An 11,665-nucleotide genomic window follows, 5' to 3' on the forward strand; every position below is an offset into this window, starting at 1 on the left:
TCCATAATGTTTTTATTAGAAATTTAAATTTGCTAACTTACCAGCATTCTTTACTTTTTAAAACTTGACATTTGTACATTATGTTTCGCCCAGATCCAACATATGTTTTGAGTACATATGCACTTTTTTTTATACCAATCGACCCTTTTTTAATGTTCAATTTTTAGAATTAAATTCCATCCAGACCATAATTCGCAACTTTTAACCTATCCTAATTATTTTTTATCCAATTACTCATTTTGTCCATTAAATAATTAAATATGAAATTATTTCAAAATTTAACCACAATTTGCATTTGCATAAAAAATAATAAAATTATAAATATAATTGCCATAATCACTTTTTTTCTAAAATTAGTTATTCCAATCAATTCTCTTATAAGCAATAATCTATAATCGTTATAATCAATTCAAGAGAATAAAATGGAAAAAATTGCACATGGAAAAACGAAAGGAAAATAAGAAACTCTTGTACAGAAGTGAATTTACTCAAAATTCTTGAACACAAATGAGAAGGAGAAACACAGGAAATCTAAGAAAAGTTGTAAGTTGAACAAGGAATGAAAGCCAAAAATTGACAGTTAATGCAGAGTTTGTGAAAGGCATTTTCAGGCAAACTCACAGGACTAAAGATTATGTGGACTGTTTCCAACATATGAATCAATGGAATGGTTAAAAATGCGCAACCTTTTGATCATTATTTCCTCAAGAAATTTTCCATTCTAAGAATGTACCCTGAGAAGAAACCAAGATCAGGGCAATCTGTATGTTTCTTCTCCTGCTCCTGGAGATCAGCAACAACGATGATGCAAGATGCTAAAGGAACATGGAAGGATCAACTTGGCTTTGATGGAGTTGGGGAAGATGGAGGTTTGAAATCGGGGTACTGCAAAAAGAACGACCAATAGTTAGTAGTTTCCAAGAAAGTGCTCAGATATTTGGTAGATAAAATATGCATGGATTTGGTGGCTGATTGTCATAGCTCGAAATAGATCAATACTTCAAGTCTGTTGCGACCTTTTTACATAATGATGAGACTCTAAGAGAATGGGACAAGAAGACTAGAAGCACATAAAGAGTTAAGTAGTAGCTCCTGACAAAGAAGACCACTCGAAGCAATTTAAGGTTATTGAAATCCTAAGTAAGCCAATACAGAAACTAGACTTCTTTATTTGCAGAGGGGAAGAGAGAGAGAGAGCATTATCATACGTTTGGGTATGGAGACAGTGGCCTTTGACCCCCTTTTGATTGGACAGTGGGACTAATGGAACTAAAATCTTCATTCTTGATTTCTATAGGAGTGTTACTAGAACTGGACCCTGTTGTATTTGAGAACAAGTCATCATTGTTACCATCCTTTCGCTTTAGCCTTCCATTTGTATCAAGTTGTTTGGGAATTTTGGTCATCTTCTTAGGATAGATGTGAACAGATGGAGGTAGGAGCGTCTCTTGTATTTCCTGCAATTAGCAAACATATGACATGTAAATTAACTATACAGTTATCTGATCCAAATTGCTCAAAGTAAGAGTTCTTAGGAAGTATTTGATGGTGCATAGATTGGCATGTCATATCATAACTAATAATCTACAAAGTCTGGCAGAAGACCAAACCACAGTTACCTAGCACAAGGACGAACCCAGTCCCAGAACAAAGCAAAGATAGACTATCTTGACTGATTAACATCTTAGGAGTGTTTGGGTAGGTTTCTTATCACTGCTAAAACTGACAAAGTTTTCCAATTCAGATGGATATTCATACAAAAAATGTGGATATCTAGTGGGGTAAGTTCACGGAGAAGTTTGGGACATAGAAAATTCTAGGTACACAAGCATAACATAAGATTGAATGGGAAGAGAGGCTGCATAACAAAGTGGACGCTACGGATTGTGAGCATGTCTGTTTTGAGAACTGCTTAGGCTCAGAAAAATTTCCAGATTTTTCTTCAAAAAGAAAAAGGGAAGGAAGAAGAAGATAACGGAAAAAGAATATTTAAAACAGTATTATCCCCACACGGAAACATAGTAAGTGTCCAAGTCTTAAACTAGCATAATATCAGTTATGTTATCTTTTCAGTTGAGATAAGCAGCCAGCATCAGACTGGACAAAATGCTTTGACATGGTAGCTTGCCAATATTGTTACTTTTCTTTTAGTTCACAATGGTTTTCAAGGGTTGAAATTTCTACTTCTACGAACATTTTCAACTTGATGAGTATTACTGTACCCAAGTACAACTCAGCATTTTTTACTGCACGAAATCAAGAAAAATAGAACGTGAATGCTGTTGCTGAGGAGATAGAAACTTCACTTTCCCAGAAACGAAAGTCGAAGTGCCAGTTGAGTTGAGTTGACACATGTTGACCCAACTAATTGTGCCAACACAATGTCAAGAAGGGGATTCTAACCATATTTTGGGGCTTCATTGTGCAACCATGTCAAAAATACAAATCCTAATGGGTTAACAAACCACAAAAGTTGCAAATCACAGGGATTAATCAAATAGCTCATGCTATTTCCGGCAAATTATGTACTCCCTTGAACCTCACAGGAAAAGGCTGAACCTTAAAGCACAGCCATTGATTAGTACTTAACAGAAAATTCTTATTCAACATGCAAAACAAAAGTAATAAACAGAAAAGTTAATTAACTCAAGAAAGAAGAAAAGCGAGTAGCATACCTGCCATCCCTTTTTGCCCCTAATCCCTCCCCGAATAGCGTAAGCCTCTTTAAAACCATTCCTAACCAATAGCTCAGCCACTTTCATAGAGTTACCATCAAAACTACCTTACACACGAAAGAGTTAACATAACAGTTAGTTTAAGTCTTTATATCCTGCAATATATAAGGAAAATATGTCGATAGCAACAACAAAACCTTCAGCCAGCAATCATTTAAAGAAAACATCAAACATAGTTGATCATCGTACTAGTATCATCAATCATTTGAATTCCACTTGACAAGCTCTCTACAAATTCTGTTAACTTCTGGATTATGATTAATGAATACAAACTATCTTAATCTCCCTCCACAGCAAAAAACAAATAATACTGAAACAACCATAACTTAATGAAAAAAAAAAATAGAAAATTCCAAAACCTTACTTGTCTACAATACAAACAGTAGTATTAGTTGGCTCCCTGAAATTCTCCAAAACCCTCTTCAAAAAACCCTCTTCATCTCCTTCTAGAAACTCGACCTGCATCACACTCTTATTCAAGATTTTCAAATTGGGAGAACCCAAATAAGCCACACTCTTACTGTCTCTTATATCCAACAACTGAGAATTGGGGTCCTCCTGTAGCTTCTTGAATGCATTAATGGCAGAGATAAACTTGTACTTGTGAAAATACTCCTCAGTTAAGGGGATCACAACAAGCCAAATGAAAACGACGGTAGCAACAAAGAACGGGTACCTGTTGAAAAAGTTATCAATGGAAACCAAAATGGATTCCAAGTTAATCTTGCTGGGCATTTCTTCAGTAGGAAGAGCAGCGGTTTCAGAGGCAAAACAAGAAAGTGGGAAAGAGAATCCAAGAAACAGAACAGAGAAGTGGGATTTGAGAGAAAGTTGGTGGGAGATGAATAAAGAGAGATCTTTGTCGAAATTACTGGAGATGAGGAAAGGGTGGTTGTTGGATTGGTGTTCAATGGTGGGAGAGGAGAAGGTTTGAGGAGAATTGAAGGAAAGGGGTTTGGGATTGTGATTTGAGAAGAGAAAATATGATTTTGGAGTTGATTTAGGGGTTTTGAAAGGGTTTAGTGGAGGTGGTGGGGAAGCAGAGAAGCATCTGGAAAGAGACTCCATGAAGAGCAGAGGAGAGTGAGAGAGCTGCTGCCTTTGGCTCTTATGGTGTTGGATAATATGAGAAAAAAAACGATGATAAGATGGCGCCACACCGCATTAGTTACTTCATTTTATCATTTTTCCTTTATCGTCAGCATCACCCCACCCCCACCCCAAGCATATATTATATTATATAGACACGCACGCCCCGGACATTTAGACCTATTCCAAACACTTTGGCGACTCAAGGTGATAATTACGGGTTTGATATCATGTAATAATCACTCACAATTACGGGCCGCATGACTATGTAACGGGCTGCAACTTTTTTTGTTGGTAAACAAAAAATTAGGCAGGACTAATTGGGATATCATGACTAAAGGAAGCATTATCTTATTCTTATTCAAAAACGAAGAGCTAACGCAGAGGAAGACTATCCAATTTCATAGTTAGCCTATAATCTGAGTTCTTTTGTGCAACCCTTTTTGTTCCTTCCAACACTGCTTCGACTCCCAAACTACAAATCAAGAATAGATTTAGACAAGAGCCATGCAAACACCACCTAGAAACTATGTAAATAATCTTCCTCTCTCTACAAACTTCACAAAATTTTGACATCATGACACTGCTTGAGTCCTGCTTTTGCCACTGTCCTGCCCGCAAAATTTCTTCTCAAAGCTTGCTAAATAGTCCTCCATGCATGATTTATAAGTATGCATCCCCCGAACTTTCGTGGCTAGTTCCATACCAATGTTCATCCACTTCTTTGCCGACTCAATTTGGCCCATCTTTACAGGGAGAGCAGCTCGGTTCCATGCTGTCATAGCCAGCCATTTCGCTTCTTCAACTGGATACTCTCCTTCCCTCAGTCCAACCATGATACGGTATGCTTGCTTGTAGATTTCGGTTATTGAATCGTCTTCTGTGTCTCCTTTATAAATGGTTCTGATAGAAATTAGCTTCCTGAGAACGAGAGCCACGGTTTGGTAATCTGGTGAAGGAGAAGCAAGTAGGCTGGCTAGGCAGGTGTTCAAAGCAAAGGCGCATACTTCCGGGTTGGACCGAGGTCCTTGTGAGGCCTCTAAGCCAATTTGGAGCAGATGTTTTGGGTTGCAAGATTTGGAGCTGGCGAAAGCTTTGACCAAAGAGAGCTGTTGGGCACTCATATCACTTAGCCTGGAGTACAGGTCGAAGGAGCTCCAAGTGTACATGAAGAAGAAGTTAGGCTCAATAGCCGTCGTCTGGTCATCAGTTTGTCTGATACTGGCTGAGCTTGACATTAACATCTGCATTCAAGCACTAGTACAATGAAAATAGAGTTGCATGAACGTGGATAGTATTTGGAACTGTAAAACAATAATCATGAATATTTGCTGGCATCTCATAAAACCAAACGCTGTATATGTTGACAAGGAAGAATGAGGCAAAACAAGTAATGGAACTAAAAAGCAATCAACAGGTTTTAGTTGGTTACCTTCCCTGACCTTTAGATACGTGTTAACAAAAAATTGAAAGGAAAGCGAGCAAAACCATGTTGTAGTGAAAGTGAATCAACACAATTTAGTTGGTTACCTTTCCTGCCCTGCCCAAAAAATCAATGGCTTGCCTCACTTCAGTTTCAAGCAAGGTACAGTTCCTATGCTTTTCACCAGCAATAATGGCAGATACAGCCATTATAATTGATTTGCAAACCATTACATTGTTACCCTCTGTTTCTTCATCACCTACAACTCCATAAAATTCTGATGCCAATTTGAAGAACTCGGCAGATAATTCATAATTTTTCTCCTGCCCGGTTTTAACTCCAGAGTTCCAAGCGTTCCCTGCAAACCAATTCTTTTCTCGTCTTCCAACCTCACATTTCCCAAAGAAGAGGTCAGGCCCAATCTCAGATAGCCGGGAATGAGCTTGTTTCATGTATCTGAGGACATCAGTTTCATTAGCTGGGTCCTGACTCAAAATTGTAACCAAGGTGCGGAATACTACCACCTCATTAGTTGGCATTGATTTTCCAGAGGAATAAAAATTTAACAGTTGGGATAGAGAGGCAGTAGCAACAGGCAGACAACGGCAGGCAACAGCTTCATGGGCTGAGAGAGAGATGAAATCAGTGGTGAAATCAAGGCAGCTAGGCATTGCTTTCATCTGAGCAATTGCTCTGTCATGGTCATTCTTTTGCAAGAAAATCTTAAACTGCAAGTGCCATTACAAGTCCCAAAATCAGCAGAAAAATTAATTATGCCATCATTCCATTGTGGCACTTGAGCTCAAGTATAATAACTTTTTGGCAAACATGAAGGACCATACCTTGAGGAATGAACTGGCTATATTGGGTTCCAGCTGCAGAAACAAAAAAAGACATCAGCGGCATCCAGATATTTATAGAGATAGTTTTTGAAATTGATTTAATGGAGAAACTAGCCGAATTGCTTATTTCTTGCATACTTTTTCAGCCTCATTTATATATTCTTCAGCCCTATCTAGCTGAAGCAGGCCTAGGTAGCAGAGGCAAAGAACTCGATATCCCTTAGCTCTGAGAATTCTGTTCTCGATTCCATGAGGTACATATAGCATAGATTTTTCAAACATCTCCGCACTGAGCAGGTATTCTTTGGAGCGAAAATGCTCTGTGGCACTGCAAAATAGAAGATTCAAAATGACATGAGCCTGATACCAGTTACTGCCACACCTTGAAAAAGTAGTGTTCTGCCACAGACAGCAAGTATCTGAAAACTAGACAGAGCAAAAAGAAAGAAAGAAAGATATTGCAGTTATCTGAAAAATGGGGATCACAATTTAAACTTTGCAGTTGATTTACAACTAAGAGATGAAATCGTAATGCAATCCAGTTGCAGGTTTGTATTGTATTCACATAATAACCACTGATCTTTTAAGCAAGAATGATATTTCACATGAAAAGGCCTAAAAGTTATTGTATGCGTTAGCACGAGCCACAGTAATGATACAAAAGTAGCCGACTAGTAATCCAATGTAAAGGAAAATATACAAGATATTTCTAGCCTTTTAGTGCATCAAGTCAGTTTGTTTCTCCATAACATATTTAGACTGTATCAAGATACACCCTTGTTTGCTCCGTAAGCTTCTTTCTCATTTATCTTGCACTTTTGTTTCATGTGTCAAATATTTTTTCTATTCTATTAGGCCAAATATTAAAAACCTGAAACGGGATCAAATGTTTCTTAAATCAAAAAGACCGAGCAAATTTTACCAGTTCCACAGGAGGGCGTGCATGGTGGTCCTCTCCTTGGCAGCACCTTCTCTGTCAAAAACCGCCACCACTCTCTCATCCGTAACCAACTCAGTGACAACATTAGCTCTCACCTTCATTCCTTCACCATGACTCAATCCATTTCCAATTATCCTATTGACCACCCTAATAGCAGCACCAGCACTAACATGACAACGCTCCAATAGCCCCAAAAACACTCCTTTAATAGTCTCTGCCCCTGCTGCACCTGCAGCCTGAAAGTATGATTCCACAGCTGACACCCAAACACCCTCCGGTATCCCCTTATTCAGCACCATTCCTCTCAACTCCTTCTCTGCCTCCCCATACCTCCCCAACCCCAACCACGCCTTCATTGCCATTACGCTCAGACTTGGATGGTGGTCCCCACCACTCCCAACCTCCCTCAAAATCTTCACACATTTCAATACGCTCTCAAATTCATCCTTCTGCAGATGTGCGGCTGCTATGAATCTCAAAGTCTTCAACCTCAACTCCTTCAAATTCAAAGTCTCCTCAGTCCTTTTCACTACTCTCAAACCTTTCTCACACAATTCCAGTGCATCGTTGATCAACTTCAATGCCTCATTCACAGCGGAGACCTCACTTGTCGACAGCAAAGTCTTTCCAAAAGTCAAGTACTGATTGGCCAGTGCATTATAATTCCTTGAAACTCCAAACAACACATTTTTTGACCTGTTTAATAACGCGATAGCCAAATTCCGATCCAAAACATCCCAAGCAGCTCGTGATCGAGCAAGGTTGAGATCCAAGAGCAATTTCCGGTCGTCCTCATCAGAAACAGAGCTAATTTCTATATTTGACACAAGATCTGTGGCTTTCTCAAAGCAGTTGTTAGCTAAATCGAATTTTCTTAGGTCATACCAAACCAAACCGGTTTTGTAGAAGAACAGAGCCGCCTTGAACGCCGGCGATGGAATTCCCGCCACATCGGAGGTCTGAAACAGCAAGTCCGCAGCGACTTGCCGAAGCTTGGCGTGTTCCTCGGATATTTTCGCGGTGGAAGCATTGGAGAGGTCGACGCACGTGTTCCAGAGGCGGTAGCTTAGTTTCCAGACCTGAAGTTTGACGGAATTGGGGAAAGGAGCGAGTTGAGTGAGCTGAACGAGGGCAAGTCGGAGTTCGGAGGAGAAGGAATCCGGCAAGGGATGCAGTGGCAAGTGACGCTCGAGCGACTTGATGGTGGTCTCGATTTGTGTGAGTACGGTTGAGTGGTTGGACACCGCAGGCACGGGGGAGGCTCGGCGGCGGTCCGGCGTGGAGGAAATCTCGGCGATTCTCATTTTTCTTTCTTTTCCTTATCTGTTCTTTTTTTCAAATTATTGGCGGGAAATGTTGGTCGAGAATTAGTGAACGCTTAAACATTAACGCATAAACAAATTATTTTTTAATAGGAGACATAATAATAATAATTAGATATTTATATACTTACATTATTCAAAAGTAAATTATTATTGATATATAATTTTTATTAATAATAGTAATAAGATATCCATAATATAAATATTTTTCTTTATCATATCATCACCTCACATTCTCATATATGGTGGGCATTTGAATTACGTATTCCAATCTCGTCTCTACTCTATTAAGTTTGAATTTTTTTCAAAATATCTTGTTTGTTTTTTAAAAAAAATTAGGATCCCCTTATCCGATCTCATGTACTCGACTCTATTAAGTTTGAATTTTTTTTTCAAAATATCTTGTTTGTTCTTTAAAAAAAAATAGGATCCCTTTATCCAATCTCATGTACTCGATATTTATTTTTAAAAAAGAAGATCAAGTGTAATCTATACTATTATTAAAAAAAATTAATCATACTGATTTTTGAATATTCAAATCTACCCATTATTTCAATTCTTTCCTTTAAATAAATTTGATCAAATTAATAATTTTAATATTTTATAAAAATATCATAATTTTATATATTTTTTTCTTAACTATCCACTACTTTAAAATTCTCTCACCTTACTTCTCCATATTTATTATAATATATTTTTTTCATAAATTTTCATTTATCACCTCACATGAAAATTCTTTTCATATACTTGTGAAACCGCATGCGACCATAACAGATATGTTTAAAATTTAACTAGTTTTTTTATTTCTCCTCCTCCCCAATTTTCTTTTTTTCCTCCTCCACAACAAAATAACCCTTTTCAATTTTCTTTAGAAAATTCTTCCCACAATTTATATTTACTATAAAATCCTAAAATATAACAAAAAGAAAGTTAAATAAATCTATTAAGTCCAAAAATTAGTTTAAATGTCCGATTTTTATTTTCATTTTTGGTTTATAATTTTATTTAGTTCATTGGAATTAAAATTTCTAATGTTTTCCAATATACAATTTTTTATTAAAATAGTACATTGAAATATTTACTAATATAAACTTAAAACTAAAATTTTTAATAAATTAGAAATAGAAAAAAAAGAAAAAGAAAAGGAAAAAACAAGAGCTGTCCCTCTTTTGATTATATCACAGCTGCGTAAATTTTGAGTACCTGACGGAAACTACACTGGAGTTTTGTAATTTCCAACTCCATGAAACTGCTTCCTGCTACAAAGGGAGAGGATTTCAAGTAGACTTAACTCAGAAAACCAGTACTAGCACCAATCAAGAACATTCCTTACGTCTAATGCATCACTTTTCCATTTGAGCTGCCTCAGCCCGACCGACTGACCATGCAGAAACTCAGCATGACAAGATTAATACAACATTATAAACATTAGAAACAGTGCATCATCAGTTAGAATATTGTGATATTAGCTTTTACAACAGACTAGAAATTAACAAGGCTAATATCATTGTTTTTTTTCTGGCAAATATTAAATTTGCTGACAGGTTGAAGATTACGTTAACAAATTGGGACTGGTCAAGAACTAGTAGTTAACAGATCATCATCAGTCCAGCATCTCTACTGATTAGTGCAGGTAAGCAGTCTGGTAAGGATAGGCATTTCCAAAGAAGTTTCCATGACTTGGAGAGAAGTTGTAAGGGGCAGCACCCATAAATGATGGAAGATGGTGGTCAGTTGGTCCAGGGTAAGCATATGGCCTTTCATAGATGTATTGTGGATACCTATCAGTCATTCTACCATGGAAATTCAAGTTCTTGTCGGTGGCAGCATTAGCGACTCGCGGCGCATGACCAACGCCATTGGCACGGGGTCTTTTGGACTGTGGTTTTGCAACTTCTGTTGCGCGTTTCTTGTCTGCCTTTGCCTTTTCAATTTCAAGAACCTGTTTCTGGAGGTGCTCCAGAGGGAATTGCTCCTCGAGCTTATGATCTTCAATGCATTTAATCACAGATTTAAGTGCAGCCAGTTCTTTCTCGTTCACATCACTCTGCAACAACAGAAAGTATTTACCTAAATACCTGATGAAAATTGGGCTGCAACAACTTTAAGTATCTAGAGCGAGCCTCCAAACCTGAAACTTCCTAGAGAAGCTAGAGCTGATTTCCATTATGGCAGGATCCTAACAGTAGTATCAGTGTAAAATATTGCAAAAAGTAATTTCAACATGCTGTCAGCTTAAGACAGTATATTTTGTCACAATAGCGGTTCATCTCTTAGATGTAGCACAATGAAGATCAGTATGTAATGAAGTCTTTTGTAATCAATTTAAATGCATTCCTCCTTGAGCCATATAAAATGTTGTTGAGTCTGACGGTTTAGGAAAATATGATAACCACAATGCTTAAGAAACAGACAAGCAGATAAAAGCATTACTGATTCACCAAATTCAGCAGAGAAACAGACCTGTGTAGCAGCTGACATATTTCCAGGTCTGGGAGCTGATGACACTTTTTTGGCCTCAGACAAGTATGTTTTTAGTAATGAAATTGGTGAAAACTGATCAGTAAGCTCAAACGCAAAAGTCAAATTGACAGCATCAATCAGTCTTCCATTCTTAATCAGCACATCAATCACACCTGACAAGCCAAAAGTGAAGGGCACAAAAAGTTGTCATATCTCCGGATACCAGCAATATTAAGCAAAGATTATGAAATTTCCAGGTGTTCTGAAAACAAAATACAAAATCAACATAAATCAGACAGATGACAAAATCGGAACTCCTTTAAGTAGGAAACAAAAATGATTTCACTAAAACAACATACAAAATCAACATAGATCAGACAGATGACGAAATCGGAACTCCTTTAAGTAGGAAACAGAGTTAAATCATAGAACATTTCAGGAATGTCCTATAGCTATCAACAAAAGGAACACCCATTTCCCAACCACCCACCTTTTTAGAAAAAATAGTTTTACAACTAAATTCTTTCATTTTTGAGGTTTAAGACTTTAAGACAAAGTTTCTGGTTTGTTTTCTCAAGAAGGTAAATACACCGAAACATGGAAATAATATGGTGTACATACACGGTAAACTAAGACTACATTTCTACCATGCACCATATTGTAAATAGGGTGTATGAAGTCGTCAACCAAAGACAGACAATTTAACACACTGAATTGACTTAGTCAGAGAAACCAACCTGGCATTTTCTCCAACAACCCAAGATGACGGCACAATTCAGCTGTTTGGCGACGGCGGGAAACCATAGGAATCAACTTGATCAAGCTCTCCTGATCAAAATCTGAATTAATTG

General features: G+C 37.6%; 3 protein-coding genes across 3 annotated transcripts in view; all 3 read right to left on the minus strand.

The window, feature by feature from the left end:
• On the minus strand, nt 469-3,929 carry LOC105163788 (rhodanese-like domain-containing protein 4A, chloroplastic). The gene is made up of 4 exons (XM_011082255.2): nt 3,100-3,929; nt 2,676-2,778; nt 1,209-1,457; nt 469-885 (listed from the first exon to the last, which is right to left on the minus strand). The coding sequence occupies exons 1-4, from the start codon at nt 3,801-3,803 to the stop codon at nt 835-837; spliced, it is 1,107 nt and encodes a 368-aa protein (XP_011080557.1). The 5' UTR covers nt 3,804-3,929; the 3' UTR covers nt 469-834.
• LOC105163789 (TPR repeat-containing protein ZIP4) lies at nt 4,167-8,432 on the minus strand. Its single transcript, XM_011082256.2, has 5 exons — nt 7,012-8,432; nt 6,228-6,417; nt 6,090-6,122; nt 5,355-5,975; nt 4,167-5,068 (listed from the first exon to the last, which is right to left on the minus strand). The coding sequence occupies exons 1-5, from the start codon at nt 8,331-8,333 to the stop codon at nt 4,400-4,402; spliced, it is 2,835 nt and encodes a 944-aa protein (XP_011080558.1). The 5' UTR covers nt 8,334-8,432; the 3' UTR covers nt 4,167-4,399.
• LOC105163790 (FRIGIDA-like protein 3) overlaps nt 9,681-11,665 on the minus strand; it is a 5,467-nt gene continuing 3,482 nt past the window's right edge. Inside the window, 3 exon segments of the mRNA XM_011082257.2 lie at nt 9,681-10,398; nt 10,815-10,987; nt 11,552-11,665. The exon segment at nt 11,552-11,665 is cut by the window's right edge and continues 9 nt beyond it. Coding sequence (XP_011080559.1) covers nt 9,976-10,398; nt 10,815-10,987; nt 11,552-11,665 — 710 coding nt within the window. The 3' untranslated portion in view covers nt 9,681-9,975.

Source organism: Sesamum indicum, linkage group LG6 (genome assembly GCF_000512975.1).
Source record: "Sesamum indicum cultivar Zhongzhi No. 13 linkage group LG6, S_indicum_v1.0, whole genome shotgun sequence".
Lineage (NCBI taxonomy): Eukaryota > Viridiplantae > Streptophyta > Magnoliopsida > Lamiales > Pedaliaceae > Sesamum > Sesamum indicum.